A 22,259-nucleotide genomic window follows, 5' to 3' on the forward strand; every position below is an offset into this window, starting at 1 on the left:
ATGCTTCTGTGGCTCTTTTAATCCTTCGATCTAATTTCAGAAAACGATCCTGTTTCTTTACCTGTCCAGTTTCAATGTCCCTTTGTCTAGAACTGCTTGAAACCTAGTTAAGTTCATGTGTATTCTATCTTATAAAATTTGTAAATATTGTTCTGAATTTTTCACCCAACTATAAGTGGATTTTTTTTCCTGGGGATGAGGAGAGGGGGGAAAGGTAGTTTTCACTCTCTTTCTTCATGCGAGTTGAAAGAGTCAAAACATACAGTGAATATCAATAACGTATCATCATCTCTGCCATAGAGATATGACGCAATAACAGTGGAAAACATGAAGCAGACTTAAAAAGTACCATCGTTCAAAATTTCCCTGATGTAATGGTAAACATCACGTCCTACAAGGGGTTGCTCAACTGCATGTCATCTTTGCTCTGTTAAAATAGAACAATAAATTAATAATTACTTTTATTCTCTTCTTAAATCTTAGTCAGTAGGCTACTGGAAATATTCACGAGAAATGATGAAATTTCTAGCTAACACCAGGGAGAAGTTTTCTTGTGTAATAGCACTGGGTTAAGTTGAATTGTTGTCGGTCACAGTGAATCAGCACAAGCTCTTTTTGTCAGGATTGGAATCATGAAAAATCTGAAAATAAGTAGAAGGAGCTGTTCGCATCAGAGCATCCACCAAGACTACAAGAAATGTATTAAGGCTGTGAAAGTGCACAGTAGACTACCATACAGCACCTGGTGAGCCAGCTATCTCTTTGCATTCATTAGGACACCATCCCATTCTTGTCTTTAGAAGAATTCATATTCTAGGCAATTATTAGTAGGCATTAGTGAAATGAAGTAGCCTACTGGTACACTGGAGGAACTACAAGTAAAGTACAAGTCCATGTATAAATCTGCTGAGTTTATGAGTGTGCAATTAGATGTACCTGAAAAACGAGCAGATTTTATGAACATATCCATGAAGTACAATGGGTTCATGCACCGGTATACAGTCCATGCTGGCTTTAAGCACGGTCATCGGGAGAAAGCTTAAGCGTGCTTACTGCCGAAGTGTGCTTGAGTGCGAAGTAGACATAATCCAGAGATTTTCATGTAGAAAATTTATCGTGCTATTTTCCTTTGTTTGTAAGTAGGCCAATAGCGGTCCCGCAAAAGTGTGCACTGTTATTTTTACCCCCCATGGTAGTTTTTGTTTGCTTGTTTGTTTTTATTTTGGTGGTCGAACGGGGAATGAAAACTTACTTTAGACAGCCAGTCACGATACAGCAAACTAGGCCTACATACCAAACGCTGCCCGCTTTGCCACATTCATACCACCGCCTTCATCCCACCTCGCCCGTGATACACAATCAAGATTAATGGATAGCGAGGGTCAAAGGTGAAATCGCAGCCAGCCTTCCTTTCTCATCTCCACGACTCTCTTTGTATTTTTTGTGTCTGTGTGTAGCTTTGCACTAGGCTAGATCCTAAGTCCACGCGTGCTGCCTCTCCGCCCGTGTGAGTGTGTGTGTCTATCACTTGCGTTCTTTGTGTTTCTCTTAACTCACAAACTGCTGAGGTGTAGACTGTTTGAACTTCGATGGGTTATCATGAAAGTATTGAATGTCTTGTAAATGAAGCGTGCCTGAAGCCGAAGTTACCGTGCATAAAGGCGTGTAAATTATATAGGAAAAATTCGGTAAGAGCCATTTAGCGTGCTTGAGTCCCAAACGTGGCACTGACTGTATTAGTTTCATGTCCGCCTTTTTACTTGTATGATGAATTTATGCACAGATGCAATGAGAATGTACCAGAGTAATGAATATACAGTATACAAGTTCCATGAGTAAATGTACTTGTACGAGCCATGCTCCCGAAAAATAGACACAAAGTCAAAGATATGAATAAAGGTGAAACAAAGATGGCAATTTATTGTAACAAAAACTATTGAAAATTTTGACAAGGGTCATCTATCCTTAACATCTTGTGCAGAATCTTTTCTCCCTCTTGACATCTGCTCTCTAATGGTATTGATGAGTTGCTTCTCTGTGACAAATGTCAGTGCAAGGACTGTCAGCAGACAAAGAGCTGTCACTGCTATGTGGATTATTCTGTCTGTGACCGTCCCATCAACACAAAAGGTCACCTGAAAAAAGGCAAGAACATGAATGTTGATTTGAGATAAGCTGTAGGCTCTAACCAGTCAATACAACAATGGCTACATTTCACAAGGACCAGGGGAACAGGTTATAATAATAAAAATTGCTGGAAATAAGTTGCAGGAGCAGACCACATCAGAGTACACTTGGTACACTTTATTCGTTTTGATAAAGCAGAAAAGTTCATAGAACAACCGTACTCCAGCTAGTTTCGACAATTGCATCCAGCATCTAATTAAACATACTTCATATTTTTGTGTCTGAATACAAAAAGAATTACTGTATATCTAAAGTGGAAACCAAAAATAACAGGCCCGGTAATAACAGGGATCCAGTAATAACAGGGCTGCGGTGTGCTGCAGACTTCGATCTAGTCCTAAGCCTAGCAACATGCACGTTTAATGTGTCATGGGCAGGCCATGGGAAACTACCCATGAATAAATATAGCTGGATTAGTCCACAAATGCTTATTTCTCTTGCATTTCTGATTTAACAGGGATCTGACATAACAGGACTTTTTCTCTGATCCCACCATCCCTGTTATATCAGGTTTCCACTGTATGTAATTTAGCCAAACACCCTGAAAAATGTTGAGTGTAACAACTATCTACACTTGGGACAAAGATGAGAATCTATGATCTTCAGCTAGAACCCTTGATGAATATATATTCTAAACCAAAAAGGCACTTGCAGACCTGCTACTCTACGAAATCTAAAACTCAGGATCTCAGGGTGAAAAAAATCAGGATTTGGTGAACAAAACCGGGATCAATGACAAATCACCAAGGTGACTGCCAAGCTAACTTAAAAATTTTCCAGGGGCATCCATAAATACATCCATGTACATACCTGTATAATATGCCCGATGTGTGTTTGTGTATTATCATTATTTTTATTTTTTTAAATCCTGAAATATCACGTCAAGCTCTCCTACTCCAAGGGTCTTTAAGCCCCCCCCACCCCGATACGTCCCGAAAAACTCTTCAACCAGTGTGCATGAACTTAAGGTTGACCTCGCCAACGGACTGCCCACACACATGCCAAACTCAAACTTCGAAGCCAGGTCACCCGATGCAAATGCACGATTGAAACAGTTTTACTGACGGGTCTTGATGATGGGCCTGACTAACCAGAACTCAAACAATTTTGAAAGTAACAGCAGAACTACAAATAATATTGATCACTTGTTGTACTACCAACTGAAATAGTTGTCAGGCCATCATTGGAGAATCCTGAGTGGAAACAAAAGCGAAACTAGATCTTGAGAATGTCTCAAGTTGGAATACAATATATATTGATACTGCTTCCATTAAAGTTGAAAAATCACGTGCAAGTAAACATCCAACATGACTTGGGGTGAGTCAACTACTAAATCCAGAATCAATATTTTGGAAAATAGTGCTCTGAGTTACTAGCTGCTGACAACAATTTCAACAGGTGCTTCGTGCGACAGAGAAAAAGGCAGAGTATGATTTTAGAAAAATCTGGTACAACCGACGGAACCAAAAAAATCGGGAAAATCCGGAAGCTTGAGATTTGGGGCAAAAAATCGGGATATCCCGATTAAATCAGGATGAGTGGCAGGTCTGCACTTATCTAGTATGATACAACTAGACTACATCAAGGTCAATTTTTAAAAATATTGCTGGTTCCCAAGGAAACGTCCAAGGTGCAAATAGTTATTTGGTACATGATGTACCAGAAACTAAATTTTCAAAATAGCTGTATGCCAAATTTATCTGTTCTATATATGAAAGGCCCGATGTCTCCTGAGAATTTGTGTACCATTCTTTTACCTCTCAGTCAATTTTTAAAGAAAAATGCAGGATAAAATATTGCTAAAGTCGCTAACTGGCTGCAACCCCACGTTTGACAAATAATAAAAGAATACCAAGGGCACCAAAAATCTTCACAAGAACAGAGTAGGCCTACAATCATTATAACATAGATAGAAAGGGAGTCGAATTTTTTTCAAGATTGTGAGATCATTTCAAATCTGTATTTTATTGCCTGAAACTGAAACACGATGATCTGTCCTTATTTCAACAAAACACAGAGCATTGTTCCAGCCAGTGCCGCCCCAGCCCCTGCGGCGAGCGAGTCGGCTCTTTGCTGTAATAAACTAAGCACTCCCTGTGTGTGTGTGTGTGTGTGGGGGGGGGGTCACATGCTTTCAGAGTTTTCTGGAAGGATTAATGCAAATAATTCCAAGCTGATGACTTTACTCTAAAAGAAAATGAACTGATCTTTCTATTAGTACCTTTTTGAGCCGGTATTTTACATATTTTGTGTTAAAAATGAAAACTGAATGTATTTTGAAAGGCTTTCTATTGAAATGCTAAAAGGCCAAAAATATAGTATATACCACGAGAAAGCCCATTCAAAGCTCTATAGTTCTCCACCAATGAAAAGATGGTAGGCCTATTTAATCATTGATCTTTCCGTGAAGCATTCGAATGCATGGGTGTTGATTTTTTAACCGGCCAATCACGCATTCTGACCCCGAGGGGATTCGCTTTTCAAGATGATTGTCCAGCTGCAAATACTTAAACATGAAAACAAAAAACTTACACCATTGTAACGAGGAAAAGCTGAACTTTATCAAGAAAAGCTTTTGGAGTTTTATAGCGAAAGAATGAAGAAACAGGGATTTGAATTACCCCAATTCCACCAAAACCATGCGCTCGAAAGGCTGCATTTAAGCTACCTAATCTATGGGTGACTGAGTCAATCTTCTCTTACAAATTTTCCTAATGTCAAGATTCAAAAACTCACCTCAGACACTGCTGTAATCACAAGTGACACAACTAAGGAGATAATCACAGCCACAGATGGGCAGACATCTTGGAGAGGTTTGTGCTCATATGTTGAGAAGTACCGTGAGATGAATATCACACTGAAAAGGTATAAAACCACAAGAGTGAGAAGCTAGAACATCTTTATTTCATAAACTTTATGAGTCAAGACTTAATGTCAGCTGGCTATTATTATTATTGTACTGTACTGTAATGCCTCCTAAAAAGAAACAGTTCTAATCAGAATCTACCACTAGGCTAAAATCTGGTAAATAATGTAACAACGGCTAATCAGCATACCCACTTGTCTGTCTCATAAACGAACCCTTAAAGCACACAGTCACTTTCAATCCAGGCATAGCATGACTGACAGGCTGATTTATAAACACCAACCCCCCCCCCCCCCCCCCCTTCCCCCACATACCCAAATTCCATTTACACAGTACCACTAGAGTTCCAAAAAACAAAAGTAAGACTACCTTCTGTTATACAATTATCCAAATCTTATGGTTTCAAAACTAGCCTACATACACACTAGCAGTTTCTGGACAGTGCTATAAAACACTAGGTGCCACCTTGTATGCATAGTCAGTCTTTCACCTTAAAACAGCACAAGCCAAAAATTACACCAGAGGACAGCTTAGTTATTTTAGTGCGATGTCTCTGTCCATCATTTGTCCTTAAATTGGAGAGCCGTAGCTTACTGGATTACTCTGTAGCCATGTATTTAGTCAAAGGCCAGGGTAATTGATATACATCTAGTGGTGAGCACAAATGTTAATCTGATCTGCAGAGAACATGTAAGACGGTGCAGAAAGTCCATCTTGCAACTCACTTTATGATAACATATCATGGGCAAAGCAAAATCAACTTGAAGACACGGTCAGAGCACCCTCACCTATGCGCAATCCGAGCTCCCATGTTCAGACAGTTAGCCAGGATGAAGCCAACACTGCCGACCCACTGTGTGAGAAGCCAGGAGGAAAACAAGAACAACCCAGAGAACAGCAGCATCTTCTTATTGTACCTGAAGGCCAAGAAAACCATGGCAAAGTGTCAAGTTATATTTCAACTCGTCATTTTCGCTTTTCTCCAGCACAATTTTGTACACAATGAAAAAGCTTACATTTACTAACATTTCTAATTTGCAGAACTGTAAATGTTTGGTGCCGAATTGTTCCCAACATTTTTGAAAATAAAAGAAAATATACGAATGTTGGTAGGGGGTGTGGGGACTCCTGGTAGAAGCAAAACTATCAATCTAGCAACCCACTATGTCATTTTGACCTTTTCTTTCCATAGTTGGTTATTGATCGAAAAGGCCAAAAAAAATGAAAAGTAAGGAGAGGTCCTGTGTGGACTCAGTGGCACAATTTGTCAGAGATATTTTGTGGAGGAAGGAATACAGAATAGTGAATTTACAGGTTTGGATAAGAAGCTGCACATGAGGAAGATTGCTGGACATTACAAGAAAATCACTTAGGCAGGGTCATAAATGTACCATGCATACAGGCAAATGAGGACGAGTCATATCAAAATTTTATTTATAATTTACTAAATCTACAGACTTTTTCTCTCCATTTTTTTTCTACAACAAAAAAATCTTTATTCTTTTTTAATTCTCCTGAATCTGGTTGCTTTAAGTCCAGCACTCCTTTTCATAAAATAATCTAGAACAAACTAAACAAGAAACTATTGACAAAGTACAGTTGAATGTAGAAAATACAGAAGTTGTATGTTAGAAAAGAAGGTAGCATAACATTTATTGTTTTAGATTCACACATGTATCATATTATTTTCCATGACTTAAAAAACAAAAGCATGTCAAAGTGATAAAGTTTTACCTCACTGAAAGTACATGAATAAATATTGAACAGATTAAAAGAAAAAGAATTCACAGAAGCATCTATACTTACAGTAGTTTCCGCCATACAAAAGCACGCTCCGCCCAAACGCACACTTTCGTCATCTGACGGATTTTTTACTATATGATTTAGACGTACAAACAGCACGGTCACTCCCTCTTAACGCACACTCCGATCCGCGAAACACGCTGAAAGGTAAAGCTTAACAAGGGTAAATTTTCACTACAACCTGCACAGCTTGCATAAGACCAGCCTAGATTGGGGGACTGAAATCTTTTTTGATTGGTCACTGGAAATGCATCTTTGGAAGAAGGTTTCTGATTGGTGTTTGGGTGACTGCATGTAATGTTTAGTTAGACCTAGGCCTGATGCGCAACGCGCATAAATGCTGTAAAACTCCATATAGGCCTCTATAGGATTAAAGATTAGCCAAGTAAGCCTAATCAGCTGCGCTCGAAGAACTTATGATGTACTTGGTCAACGAATCACAAAAAAAAATGTTTCTCTGAATGAAGAGATCGATGATTCTGATTCTGATGTCGCCCATACGGTTGGGGGAGGTCACTTGGAAAACCACGTGGCTGGGCCGTTGTCTCTATGACTATCACCAACAATTTCCTCTTAGGTTACCTGTTCCCGATGTTTTACAGTGCATATTATTATTCATTACATTGAGTCTGCCCCCCTCCCCCCCCATTCAACACCTTTGTATTCTTAACACCAGTCGGGGAATCATTCTCGTGTCGTCACATTATCGGCTCAAAGTGACCCCTACCCCAAACGGAGGTAACTAGAATATCAAGGCAAAGAAATGACAGCATCCCTTCCTCCCTTTGCAAAGGTTCATGTAAACACATGCTAAGGAGCCCTCCAGAGCACCGTGCATTTAGGCGGAGACTACTGTACCAATAGCCTACCAATGAATCTAATCCCCCCCCATGAAATAGCAAGGGTATATCCAGGCAAACTTATTAACACAACACAACCCCCCACCCCCTACTATAATTAAAATCCCTACTCAAACTTAGCGATCAATAAATATATCAACTGAACACAATTCTGCTCTATACCTGTCCACATCCTCTTTACTCATGGCTGCAAACACAAAGGCCTCAGTGGTTCCATTGATGGCGATGACGAGGACATACAAGCAGTACCACCTCAGCAGTCTTGGTCCTGGAAGAACAGACAAGAAGTTACATTTGAATTATATAAACATAAAAGCAATGATGACCATAGAATCTCCTTTCATGCCTGGATGTGGAACTGCAAAAAGTAAAAAGTTTGTGTTTTACAAAAAGTAGGCCTACCAATCGCAAATTTAAAAAAGGACTTATAGCAAAACTTGCATCCTGTTTGATCATCAAGACCAAATTATAGTTGTGGGACTTGCATGCCTTTATCTACAAATGCATAGGTTTATGACTTACACTTTCCTAATTTTCATCTTTGATGGCAACCATTGGTTACAAAATGCAGGCCTATTTTACTACAAGTATCTGTTTATCCCTACTATTGCATCAAAATATAAAACATTATATCTGCACTTAATATGAGCTTTGGCTAAAAACAGAAAACTGCCTATCAATGTTACTTTTGCGCTCATCAGTTTATACAACATAAATCATCTTGTCATAGCTTATTGCTCAAAGAGTTGACTTTTTCCTATATTACAGATCTTTTCAGAGCATAACCATGCCAATTAAAGACCACAAAATGACATTTGCATGCTTACCATTCCCAGAAGATAGAATTTCTCCACCGTACAAATGCAAGGCAAGAAAAGAATTTGAGTATCCGAAGACAAGTATGATGCAGCCAATTAAAGTGACAGTTTTCAGAATGACTCCTAGTACCCGTGCACTCAGTTTAAGAGAATCCTGAAACACAAAACAATTTTATAGCCACAAAAAGCAGCATATTAACTGAAAACAAGGAATGTGTATTTCAACTGGGGTGATACCTACATGTAAAAATTACTTGATTTATTGGACTGCATTTATTTAAAAAGCAGTATAAGAAGAAACGAAAAAGGGGAATATGACACTTTTTTAATTTCTAAGATTCCAAAATTTCGAGACAAATGCCACTGTTATTATAAGCAAATAGGAGTCAATGAAAGTGGAAACCAAAAAATCATCAGGGTTTTCATTTCATGAAAATGATAAATCTCTAAGCAATGTAGAAGTTACCAATGGTATGTAAATAGTTCATTCAAAAATATGAGTGACCACCATTATGCATTCTGCAAAAACAGGTTTAACTATAACATTTTTTAATCTTGCACAAAAAGGACTTTGTCCCCATACAGGTTGTGTCTAATATTCAAATTCTCACTTTCCGCATTTTAGATTGCAAACGTGACCTTTAACAGCTTCGAGAAATTTTTCCTAAAACTAAAAATGTTCTGTAACCATTGATTTTAATTTTATGTGGCTTAGACTAAGTTAGACTCAGTATCGGCGCTCATATGACCTTATGCAGTTGCGAGCGCCGTAAAACCCTCTACTATAAAAAAAAAAAAGACTCAGTATTTTCTTTGAAAACCTACTGAGAGAGGATTCAGCTTTTCCTACACTTTTTGTTTACCTTTTCGGTAGAATGTTAATTGTCACAAAGCCCTTAAAATGGACACAATACCAGTAGCCATTTTCAAAACTGCTCTTGCTTCACCTTGCATTAAAACAACATTAAGCATTCACAACTTGAACAAAAATTAATGCTATGGACACCAAGCGAGTATTCTAAAAAAACAAAACCTTTCTGATCCTTCTGGAGATACAAATTAACCATAATAGAGGCCAGTAGTAATCACCTGGTTCTGTTTCTCCATAGGCAGTCCTCGTGTGATCATGTGAGAAAAGAATAAGTAGCTGTTCTCTTCTATGGGCAGAAAGATGAAGCGTGCAGCCATAGAACCCAGGTTGTTTATCACATCATAGATACCTAAAAAAAAAAGGTGTTCTCTTTAACCTTACCAAAAAGAACCCAAACAAACTATGGTACCATGATAGTGCTATTTATTTCATAAAGCAAGACAAAAAGAAGCACAAAGGATACCAGACATTTTTTACTACACTGACTGAAAAACTCAGTTTGTTTTCTGAATTTCAATTTACAAGAAGGTGCTGAGTAGGAAAGATGATTACATTTGTTCGTGAGAAATGATTCCATTTTCCAATAGCCCCACCTATTTCAGCAAGTAAATTACTACACAAGTATAATTATTACATTAGCGTTTTCAAAAACACAAACAACAAATTAGTTCATCTTTTAAAAAAAAAAATGATGTGTAAATAATAAATCAACTCCACTCACCTTGATCTCCAAAGCTGAGGACATCAAAGAAAGTCATCACATACTTCTCTCCTGTATGATCAAAAAAGAAAAAAATTATCAGAGAAAAGCAGACATGAATCTTGCTCTTTTCATAATCAAACCAGCAAAAAAAGCATCTTCAGTGAACCTTTGACTAACTATTGAAAAGACGCAATTCAACAAACAAAGCTAAAATGGGCTGTACAATGAGAAGCACATGACAATGTGTCTTTCTTCTCTGCTTAATGTAAATTTCACCATGGTTTGAAATATTACGCTTCATGGTGTTGAGGGGTGAGAATACAAAAGAGTTGCACATGACCTATGACCTCTGTAATCCTGCATCCCCCTCCTCAAGAGCTATCTTCAAAAGCACAATTGAAGGGCATCTTTTCCTCCATCCAGGACAATCAAAAAAACAAGCAAACCCCAACTAATTTGTATGAAATCAGTCTTGTTAAATTATGAAATTAATAAATTATTGTTAGATAGATTAATTAAAAAAACACAAACAAAAAAAACAATGAAATAAATGTAACTGACTTTGGAATATAATATGGCATTATACATAAGAACCGAAAATCTCTTTTTAGGAGATTGAAAAAAAACCAACAAGAAAAACTATGAAATAAATGTAACTGACTTTGGAATATAAGGTGTTTTACATAAGAACCAAAAATCTCTTTAATTATGACAATACTATCATGACAGAGAAATAAGACCATGCCTTCAGTGAGGATCTGCTTCAGGAACGACTGCTGGAAGAAGCTGGCTGTCAGACTGGCCAGTTCCCTGTCAATGAAGGGCTGTCAAGAAAAGAAGAAGAAGAAAAGTTTTGTATTTGTGATAACAAATCCCTGGGTAGACTCACGCAACTGCGGAATATCTACCTTGGTCAGACTGTTCACCCTGATTTACTAATTCAATCCCATGTAATAAGAAAAGAGACTACCTTTCTAAAAAAAGTAGAGTGGAGACTTGTCAATATCCACTTCCAAGCAAGACTACACTTGTCTGAATATCAATAATAACAACAAGTACAAAAATGTTGAGGACTTCAAAGAGAATATTGCAGATGGGTTGGCATATTCACAAACAGAACAGAAATCAGTGGCATTTCATAAACCCCACGTGAGATGAAAAGAAAATGTTATAGTTTTACGAATCTAAAAAAAAACATGTATGTAAGGAATCGCAATCCATAAATCATAAATCTCTAACTTACCTTGTCTTTTATGACAGAGGGATAGATGTCTCTGATCGACTGAAGGGGAAAATTGTCCATTTTCTTCTTATTTGAAGAAATGAAATAAGCGAAGTAGCCATGATACAATAGTGTATAAGTGATGCTGGAAAGTACCTAGTGATGAAAAGAAAAATGCAATGCTTTTTCAACTAAATCTCACTTCAATGACACACGAGTATTATCAAACCAGAATGCACAACACACAGAAAAAAGGTTAACAAAATCTACCAATATGTAATTCCAGAACATAAAATTAGTGAAGTCTAGTAAAATGCATTAAAAGTATATGTCCGGGGGCAAAAAAAAAGTGACTGCAATACCAGCTGTACTGAAAATCGATATGCATATTTACTTGTTCATGGGTGGCTGTGACAGAGAGCAAAGTCAATAGTCTTTATAGGAAATGCATTAAAGGAAAATAGAAAGCTTTGAGAGCTACATGAAATTAACACATTAAAATTAAATAGCACCACACTAAAACAATGAAATGCGAAAAACATTTCAACTATGGTATTCTACAAATCCCCCCCCCCCCTCCCTACCCAGAATAACAGATCATAGATAATGTCAATTTTAAATCAAAATAGCATTTCAAAAGAGGATTCTTACTTGAGCAATGGCAAAATTTCCGATGCCCCACTGCGGCCTCCACAAGACCAGGAGCACAGTAACCCCACACTTGACCCCCTGAGACAGGCCCAGAAACAGAACCTTCACACAGGAAGAAAACAATCATATTTCCCTTGTGACAACAATGTGATTAATTACATTAATTCAACAAAGAAGTCTACGAAAATCAAATTTAGGATTATTTACAAAGAGCCTCATTCCTGAGAGTGCTGTCAGAATGACAGAGAGAATTAAAATAGATTTTCAGAAAAAAAAAAGAACAAACACCCTCCCCCCCCCCCCCCAAATTCAACAGAAAAAAAAGACCCATCCATATCAGCATCTCAGGGTACTCTAATAATATAAAGCCTTTAGATAAACCTTTAACAACAAAATTTTTTAAAATATAATGTACGATAGCAGTACCTATGGTAAAAAACACAAACCTTTGATGCTAAATAGATTCAGGGTAATAATAAATTAAGAAGCTCATACTTTCGAACAGGGATATGCACTAAATAAAATATGCAACTTGTCATTATCATTTATTACTCTACAAACCCATTTACATCATTTCTTTCATCACGTAACAAAAAGCAAAGAAAATTTTTTTTTCTTCTACTCAAGTTGCAACTATCTACCACTTTCTTTGATATCTAAGTTCCTACCTTGAGTTTAACAAAGAGAAAAGCTTGGCCAACAACAAAGAGTGGCTCTGCTAGAACCTCGATCACCGTTGACACAGCAAAGCAAATGACACCGGTGGAGTAGTGTGCGTCTGCTGGGTTGTCCAGGAGATGAAGCCAGACGAAGGTGAGCAAGCTGCAACACAGGCCTGCCAGGGGGACACTGGGCAGATGATGGAGAGCAAATTGTTGGTGAAAAAATAAGTTTAAGTTAAGAAATATAATACTGGAGAGAAGAAGACAAAACACCAAAAAGAAAAGGAAAGAAGCAAAGCAGGAAAGAAAGAAAAATACAAACAAAGAAATATGGAGAGGAAGAAAGAGGGAAAGAAAGAAAATGATAAAAGTGCGGGGGGAAATTCATTGTACAATGTGATGCTTTTTATTTGGGTACAAGTATTAATGTAATAGGCATAATATGAACATATCTGAGTGTATTTGAGAGTGAATATAAGTGTGTGCAATGTCAAAGTGGCAAGAATACTGGTGGAATGATACACAAAAAGACAGGCTGAATGTCCAGTATGGTCTTCATAATGAGAACCATAAAAAACTTTTTTGTTCTATCTGTTACCATGTCATCAAAGTCACATGTATCAATATTATGAAAGTCCTTTTTAACATCATCACCACCTTTGAGCTGTGAATTGAAACTATCTAAATGGAAGTCAGTCAGCTCCTTGTTGCTGGCTTCTCTCTTCTGCATTTAAAAGTGAATAAAAAAACCTTTATATCAACTACATTTAAAAAAAGGGTATGTGAGACAACATGATGAGCTTTGAAAAGGAAAAACTTACGTGCACCAAAGCAGATTAATGACCTGTCTCCAGTCTCTTGTCTCTGGCTTAGTCAGACAAGCTCTATCAAATGCCTCTTTCGACAGAAATAAGGATGTCGAATATAAAAGAGTCAGCCTGAGAAAATATATATAGCTGATAAATGATTTTTTCAATACCTTATTTTACATAAGCTATGGCTGTGTGGATTACACAAGATGGGATGAGTTTTGGTATGATAAACTTAATTATTACTGCACTACAAAAGCAGATAAAGATAAACAGGGTGATTGGAAGACGAAGCTTGAAGGTTTAAAAAATAATTATACAAAAACTCAAACTTAAAATAAAGGACAATTTGATTACTTATGGTGCAGAAAGTTGATTGTAATTTTGTAGAGCACCCAAATAGATTCTGTCCCATCAAATCTTTTTTACAAGCTGTAAAGAGACAATTTTATCAATAATTCAAAATCTTACCTCAATCGACCTGATTCTTTTAAAACATAGTATTTTTAACATTATGAATTAAATACTAAAGCAACCAAAGTTAAGAAAGGAATTGCAAATACAAGGGGTAATATTCAAACAACTATTGGATTCGATCATTCTTGTTGGCTCCATCAATGCGTTGGCAAAATTCGGACAAAAACTTACATGAAAGGAGAGGTTAAGAATGGGTTTCGATTAAAGATACGGTCAAGACAAATCTCATTATCAAAAAAATATCCTAAAAACAAATATTTAACCCCTGTGTGCAACTTACCTCACATTGACAATGCCTAAGGTGTCCTGAGACACATATCGCAGTATGAAAGCATTCAGAACAAAAGTGGTCAATCGAAGGCCAAACTGGAGAGAAATAATCATTACGAACAATTATAAATGTTACACTTAATATGTGCTAAAGAAAAAGGAATATTGGTAATTTTAATCTAAAGAATACATTCAGCAAAGATATATATATATATATATATGTAATATGCTTTAATGTGAGCAAATCACTGGACTGTGACCGATCAACAAAATCTATACCGTAGCTTAGAAAAAAAGCAAATCTATTTGCAAAATTTAAAGAATGTATAAGAGTATACAGATTGAATGAAAATAATTCTTTATCATCTCATCCTGAAGAGCGCTCTATTCTAGCACAGACTACACAGATATAAAAGAAAATGTCTTCATTCTCAAAACACCTGAGGTAAGTAGTGAAAAAAAATATATATATACCTGTAAGACCATGTTATAAGATGCTGCTTTAGCAGCACTTGACAACACAGCTGAACCTTGCATGTTGAGGTCTTTGTGGCTGGGTTTCTCTATGCCTGAACAGTCAACCCTGTAGTAATGAATATATAAAAAATAAAATGTGTTACTTATCATACTAACAATTTTTTAAAAAATGTAGCTGCTTTGAACTAGTCATTTACAACAACAACAAAATAAGAAAAGAAGTCGATAATCTTCAGATGTCCGTGAGTGTCCTGCTTCAGCTTGTAGACTGATATCTCTGTAGCCGGGATCCATTATTCATACACTAGCTGATGGCCATGAGGGACATTCTTTCAAACAGCCAATTTATTTCCCTGGGATCATCAGTAGTGTCAGTCAACAATTGGCCAACTTGGTGAGGGAATTGAATTGTCATGGGGGTGGATGATGCCGCAAGTTTCAACAGCCACTTTGACAAAGTAACAATTGGTGAGGCTTGTGTATTTTTAAATTTGGGCTTCTTTAGCCTTTTTTACAATATTGTCGGAGGTGGAGGCTGAGGACGTGACTGCCAGCAGCGAGAATGAATCCGAACAAGGGGTGTTCCACACAAGGCATTTGCTATCCTCAAATAGAAAGATATCATTTGACCTTTTGTCATCACCCTAGTCAAGGCCTGAGGGTTCTAGGAGGAAACAATATAGGCCAGATGCATTCTATGTTGTTGAGGGGCTCATGAAGCGGGAGATGATCTCCACTTCGATATCATAAGAAAGGATGTGGGCAGAGACTGTCAATATGCTTATAATTGGGAGAAAATTTTAAAAGCAGGATTATTAGTTATTACTTTGAACAACGCATTCTCTGGGAAAATAAAACATGACAGATATACTATACTGAACTAATGACCCCTGAGCCTGAAGTGATAGACTTAATTAACCATCATGTATGGGATTACAATCCTGTACTGTTTTGATCCCAGGTCCAAACTATTACTATTTTAACGGTAGTACCCTACCTCTAAAATTATTATAATATTCCATTGGGAGCAAAAGCCGAGTTTTTCAACTATGTAAATAAATACATTCAATCAGACCAAACTATCAAACTAATGTTTCGTATAGATACATTAGTCTCTGCCTCAGATCCCACTGCTTATGATCCTGGTTCGCTTATGATCCCGGTGTTTTACAAAAAACAGAATTTTTACTTCTACACAAAGACAAAAGACATTTCTAAGATCCCACTCGAAAGGACTACATTTGGGTAAGATCCCACATTTCAGGACAAAATTTTCAGAACAAAAGACCCCCCCCCCTCACTGACATGCATGTATTTTAAACCTGAATAATTAGATCTAGATATCTAGATCTAGGCTACCTTTGTGTGTGTAGGCTACTCAACAGTCAACAGGTTTCGGTCAAAGGGCCTAGCTTGCCGTAGGCCTACTTCATATATATTTTAAATATATATATATATATATATATCTCTGTATGTATATATATATCTATGTATGTATTGTATTTTACTGCAGCAAGTGGCTATTCTCCGGTGTCACGCCGGTCAACAGATCGAAGGCTATTCTCCGGCGTCACGTATAGTTGCACATGTTGCTTCTCCTCAGTTTTCCACCTCCCCTGTTGGCAGGTTTTAATGGCCTTGCACAAACACTCATCAGGGCCGGCATTTCTTCAGAATGCGATTCACCATAGGTGGACACGCAGCCACTACAGTACTCAAGGAAAGGGTGATCTTTTATACTTTAGCACATTCAATTCCCAAAGTCTACTAATCCTCGACTCAGACCTTCAAAACTTTGAACTGGGCCTAAAAATGTGCAAACTACCGTAATTTAGTCATGAACAGATGGTATAACAGTGGTTTTCGGTCTTCCATTGTGATTTTGGAAGCCAGTGAGTATAATCTTGATTAGATAGATCATGTTTTAAAGTGGTCGCTCGTTACAGAAAAGGGAATAAGGCATTACTCGGATATGGTGGTCCCGATTTTGTGACAGGGAAAATCTAGAATCTAGTTTTGACAAAGATAGTAAATAACAAGATGGGCCACTCAGCCAAAAAAGTGTCTGCAGGAAGTTCGCTCTTTGCTTCAGATGGCGCAGCAGTCTGTTTTGAAGCTCTCTTTCATTTTTCCAGAAGAAGAATGGGAATAGCACCTCCTTGCGTGCGCAGATCGACTGCTGTTTCGTTCAGTGTGGAGTTTTAGGTTTTTTAAAATTTTAATGACCTTCGCCTTTCATTCTAAAGTCAAATTAAATGAAGAAAACAATCACCCTTTCCTCCGGAAGAGGTTTTTTTGTCAATGTAACCATTTTAAAAAAGCGTTCTTCCTAAATTTATTTTTAAAAAGGAAATTTTTATTAGTTTCACTTTGATTTTTTAAACTCAAGTAGGGTAACTCTGTTCGCATTTGCGAAAAGGGTGTCACCAAATTTTGAGGACACTTTTTTAATTGGCTCAAAGAAAGGAGTGGCCCGTCTCCGTCTTGTTATGGAGACTCTTTGATCTGGGCTACTGATAAAAAATAAAACATTGATACGGACATTTAAATCAGTTTCGATATTTCAGTAGATCTAGATCTAGGCCTAGACCACCATATCCAAGTAGTGCCGGGAATAAAATCAATTGAAAAACTTAACGTGCTGAAGTATAAGATCACCAAGGAAAACTCCATTGACGGAGGAAGGAGGAATGGCAGGGCGATTTTGTAGTTTCAGGGGGGCTTGCCCCCCTGACCTAAAAAAAATATGGAGGTGGGGGGGTTCAGGGGGGCATGTCCCCCTGAATTTTGTCCTAATTTGATGTTTTGCAGTTAGGTTGCATCCCTGCTCTTTGTGTAGCCTAATTCAAATAGAAATCTAGTATTTGGTCTTCAAGACTTCTGGATTTCTTCTCTGGATGTAAACAAATGGATCGTGGACTTTAACGAACGGAACTACAAGATCACCGAGACAGCGCCAGAAGTGCCAACAACCATCAGTCACAACCAGAAATACAGGAAGGCGCATCTGGCACTGAACTCAGTTGCAACAATAATGGCCATGATATGCCAACAGGGGAGATGGAAAGATGTGGAGAAGCGACAAGTGCAACTATACAGGACACCTGCAGGAGAATAATAATAGTATAGCCATCGGCGATCTATTGACCGGCGCGATGCCGGAGAATAGCCACTTGCTTGACTGATATTTTACTGTAGATCAAGAATTTAGGCCAAACCAGACCTCACCTGCTGCCGCAACATTCCCGGTGACATTACCAGCCTGGAACTGTCACCAAGACTGTTCAAAGCTCTAGCCTACGTTGCGTGAGAAACTCCGAACTCAGAACAGACCGCTACGTATGTAAACAAATTTTAATAACAGTTGCAGCGGTTCCGAAAGTTTAGAGTAGTGATGCGCAGGTATCGATACGATATACTCGATACTTAGATACTAGTGATGGGCAAGTATCGATACCATATACTCGATACTTAGATACCTATAGGTATCGGTATCGGTACTGATACCCGCTCTAAACATCGATACCTATGTGTTATTTATCCCAGGGCTGCCAAAGCAAGTGACTTTGGCTTGAGAATTTTTTGTTTATCAAAACAGATAAGTTTTCGTAGGGGGCAAGCGTTTTAAATTAATCTAGTGATTTTTTAACAAAAAAGAGAAGTTTTTCATGAAATGTTTCTAGTGATTTTGCAAAATCCTCACTGACAACCCTGATTTATCCTCATTGGTTTAATTTGAAGTTGCTAAAAATCTGGTAAATTGAATTGCCTTTTTAGAACTCTTGTGTTTTTATTTTCCAATACTAACATTTTCTGCAAAGTTGACTTTCCTCCCATACTTCACTTAATGTTTGTTTTTATTCTCATATTTGGGTATTTATTTCTCTCTCTCTCTCTCTCTCTCTCTCTCTCTCTCTCTCTCTCTCTCTCTTCCTCTCTCTCTTTTACAAATAATTTTTGTTTGAGTCTCAGCTAAATAGTCACAACTTGTCTAGACACGATCACCTAAATACTTGGAAAAGTATAGTTGTATTTTGTCTTTACTTATTACCCCCGACGTATGTTACCAATAGCATTAGGTATCGAGGTATCGGTATCGATACCTTGAAAAAGTACTAGGTATTGACATCGATACCTAAATTGTGGTATCGGCCCATCACTACTTTAGAGTTTAGAGTAGCTTCCCTTCGCGGAGATAAAATAAGAATTATTGTATTGTCTCCCCTAGGTCAGGTCAAAGTCCACCATCGTACCGCAACTCCTCAATCCTCAAGCAAACAAACAGCTACGAGATGGCCGCCCTCTGCCGACAAACGCTTCCAGGTTTTGCCCGTAAGTATTTTACGGACATGTTATAAACACAATGGGGATAGTTAAAGTTGTTACTTTTTCTTGTTGTCAATCAATAATTCCTAGATGTCTCTTTCTTCAACTCTTCATGTTACTACTGCGTGCTATTTTCCTCTCCCTAGCCCTGGGGAAAGTTACCTGCTGAGCAAGGTTTGGACTTCTCTATTTTTTCTGCAGCAACCAGATCTTGATATGAACTTTGACCAGTCTTTTTACACTTTAAGCAGAAGTTTGATTGAACTTTATTTTGATGCTTTTGAAAAGTTCCTGATTGTAGTAAATGGTCCAAAGTTGAATTGTTAACTCTAATTAATTTAATAATATAATAACTTTTTGAGTCATTGACTTTGACTTACTTTAACTCTTATTTTTGTGTGCTGAGACTGAGACAGTTCGGCACTGTTCGGTAACATTGGCTTGGCCTGCCTTGGTTAAGATCTATTTTATCCTTTATGACCCCTAAAACTGATGAGTTAAGGTATGGTTATCAGTGAAATTGAACAATTGTAAGTTTTAGAGATTTTTATATCGATGTGTCACTGGGCTCTTGCAAGTATGCAAGTCATGCTCGGACTCTACTCTATCTGGAAAACGCGCCTTTTAAGACATTTAAATTACTAATGAGATGTAATTGGAATTTAGCTGTTGGTTAAAAGGTCTATTTGAATTTTGTTAAGATTTGAAAAAAATTTATAGGCCTCCCCTTTTTTAAAACCGACTTAGAGGCCAGCGGCAGCTTGCATGATTGTGTACAGAAGCAGTTGAAATTGAATAATAATGAGTGTGTGTATACAATGGTCACTCAAGGCTCAAGGTCACAAAGAAAGGTGATGACGGGCGGCCGTTAAGGACATGGTGTGAGTTATGGTCATTGACTATATATGTATAAAAATGAATTCTCACAAGGTAGCATAAATCGCCAACAACATGTTTGTTTGTGATTACAATACTTGTAGGCCCTACCATTGATTCACGGTGAAACTTGGTGAAGGAGTCGACAAATGGTTTAAAATCTGAAATATTAATTTTATTTTTCCTTTTCATTTCTCTATCAAAAATGTTATCAGTCATATTACGAGCTTTTTCTAAAAGAAATGCTGCCAAATCAAACACAACTGGATACAACAGTCATTACCTTATTCAAAACAACAAAGAAGAAAACAAACAAACATCCCTGACTTGTCCAGCTGCTTACCACATGGTAATACAGTCACAGAGATGCTGAACTGCTTGTCGTATAAAACTTTTAATATAAATTTATTGAGGTCAGCTGCTGTAGTGTGTTATTACCAGCTGTTGTGTAGGGTGAAGGCCCTGCACTAAGTCCTGCTCCCTCTTGTTTAGAGTAGGTAATGCCTAGTCAGGTGATAAACCAAACAACTTTTTTGCATTGATTGATGATTGTAATTGTAATCATACTCATTCTGAGAACAAATTGTCCGAAAACTTGTAGCAATGGACTGTTATCATGAACAGGTTTTGAGGCCGCCTAGTCTCGGAAATGAGAATACTGCTATGGACAAGTTAAAAATACAGGAAAGACGTAAGGGTGTCATGAAATAGTGGCTGTCAATGCAGGTGACTGCTAGGGGGAGATGACAGCTAAGGGAGGTGTGACTTTTCTACTGTTTTCGACTATTAGTTTCATTTGATCAAAATCCTGAACTTTTCCTTGAATTTTAAAGCTTTTTATTTTATGTCTGATGTGTTGCAGGATCTACTGGGCTACGATGTGTAGGAACATCATCTGGGCAGTTTCAACAGGCTGCTGCTGCTGCTCAGACTCAGAAGAGTAAGTGTGTAGTTTTTTATGTTCTGTGATGACCAAAATAAACTTGAATGTATTGTAAATGGCAAATTGTTGGCCCTAATATATTTTTTTGTTTTGTTACCTTTAGTAAGAGTTTTACGTCACTTGCATCACAATTAGGTCAGTGGGTGGTTGGTGGGTGCTCTGGTGTGGTTCGCTTCTTCTTTCCTATTAAACATCTATCGTCCTTATCTCCCCTTCTTCTTTTAAAAGTTTCTTACTCTCTTAACACTTCTAATCCTCTGGTGCTCATATATGACCTTATGCAGTTGTGAGCGCTGTAAAACCTCTACTAAAACTAAAACAATTAGGTCATATAAGTGCCGAAGTTTAGAAGTGTTAAAGAGAATACAAAAATAAAAGAGGAGAGATTTAAGGCTGATAGATGTTTGATAGGAAGGAAGGTGAGCAAACTGCACCAGAGCATGTGCCAACCGCCCACTATCTCTTTATGAAGTGTTGCGTTCAATAAGTGTAAACTATTTGAAATGAGAAAGACAATGAGCAGTGTAAAATATTAATTTAAAAGAGAAAGTTCACACAGGGGAAAGAGCATGGAACACTATCTTGGTGACTCCATGCTCTCCCTGTTTATTTTATGTTTGAACAAAGTTTTGATAACAATTTTGGTTTTTGTATTGAATTTGCGGAATCTATCATTTTTGTTTTGATTGGAGGGTATTGTTAATAATCACTGGTGCAGAAATGTGTTGAAGACCCTTGAGATTTTATATTCTTGTGATCATTATAATGTCCATTTAGTGTTTTTGAGTTATGAAGAATTTATATTGCTTTTTTTTTTTTTTTCAGAGCAAAAAACTTTAGCCCGCCCAAATGTGAGGAACATTGTTCTTGTTGAGGGTGTTCGGACCCCATTTCTCCAGTCTGGAACGCAGTATAAAAACTTAATGCCCCATGACTTGCTCCGACATGCTATGAAGTAAGTCAGATGTATTTGATCTTTACAAGAAGCAAAGTTTTTATTTTGTTGCTGACATTTTCGGTGTAGATCGCGATGTTTCTGTTGATGCCAAAATTATAGAAGAATAAATTGGTAGCAATATATGTAGATTGAGAACCGTTTGCATATTTGTGACAGCTAAATGTGCTCTTGAAGTAAAAAGGAATGTAAATTTTAAACATGATTTTTTAAAATACTTTTTTTGAAGCCTTATGTTTGGCACTGCTATATTCAACAACTTCTGACACAGTATACATTCTTTTCCTAAAGTCATCTTTTCGTGTTTGCTGTATTTTATAGGGGGCTGATCAAGAGGACAAGTGTTCCTACAGGTGAGTGATGAAGAAGAGGAGTTAGAAATGAAAGAAATTGCTGATAACAGTGATCTTATGCTGTTTTTATGAACATTCAAACTGTTGTACTTTTAATAAAAAGTCTGAAGTATAAGTGCTTTGAATATAT

At 37.4% G+C, this 22,259-nt stretch overlaps 2 protein-coding genes across 2 annotated transcripts in view; one reads left to right on the forward strand and one right to left on the reverse strand.

Annotated features, from left to right (window-relative positions):
* Positions 1-1,891: 1,891 nt before the first annotated feature.
* Positions 1,892-18,024, reverse strand: LOC101861060 (protein RFT1 homolog). Its single transcript, XM_005103822.3, has 15 exons — positions 17,905-18,024; positions 14,674-14,782; positions 14,210-14,295; positions 13,465-13,581; positions 12,650-12,830; positions 11,982-12,083; positions 11,352-11,486; positions 10,854-10,932; positions 10,127-10,177; positions 9,624-9,754; positions 8,544-8,688; positions 7,879-7,984; positions 5,842-5,970; positions 4,924-5,044; positions 1,892-2,135 (listed from the first exon to the last, which is right to left on the reverse strand). Exons 2-15 carry the CDS (start codon positions 14,734-14,736, stop codon positions 1,956-1,958), a joined length of 1,626 nt encoding a protein of 541 aa, XP_005103879.1. The 5' UTR covers positions 14,737-14,782; positions 17,905-18,024; the 3' UTR covers positions 1,892-1,955.
* Positions 18,025-18,892: 868 nt separating this feature from the next.
* LOC101861454 (trifunctional enzyme subunit beta, mitochondrial) overlaps positions 18,893-22,259 on the forward strand; it is a 16,309-nt gene continuing 12,942 nt past the window's right edge. The window contains exons 1-4 of the mRNA XM_005103824.3: positions 18,893-19,008; positions 20,741-20,818; positions 21,647-21,776; positions 22,098-22,129. Of these exons, the coding sequence (XP_005103881.1) occupies positions 18,969-19,008; positions 20,741-20,818; positions 21,647-21,776; positions 22,098-22,129 (280 nt within the window). The 5' untranslated portion in view covers positions 18,893-18,968. The remainder of the gene's footprint in view (positions 19,009-20,740; positions 20,819-21,646; positions 21,777-22,097; positions 22,130-22,259) is intronic.

This window comes from Aplysia californica, unplaced genomic scaffold (genome assembly GCF_000002075.1).
Source record: "Aplysia californica isolate F4 #8 unplaced genomic scaffold, AplCal3.0 scaffold00391, whole genome shotgun sequence".
Taxonomy (NCBI): domain Eukaryota; kingdom Metazoa; phylum Mollusca; class Gastropoda; order Aplysiida; family Aplysiidae; genus Aplysia; species Aplysia californica.

Bases quoted from the DNA above. Each gene is read 5' to 3' on its own strand.
- LOC101861060 (XM_005103822.3), bottom strand. From the start codon at position 14,736: ATGCAAGGTTCAGCTGTGTTGTCAAGTGCTGCTAAAGCAGCATCTTAT. The intron at 10,933-11,351 runs GTAAGTTAGAGA...TTTTCTTGACAG, and splicing joins CCTCTGTCATAAAAGACAAG to CCCTTCATTGACAGGGAACT. The intron at 7,985-8,543 runs GTAAGCATGCAA...CTGTTCTTCCAG, and splicing joins AATTCTATCTTCTGGGAATG to GACCAAGACTGCTGAGGTGG.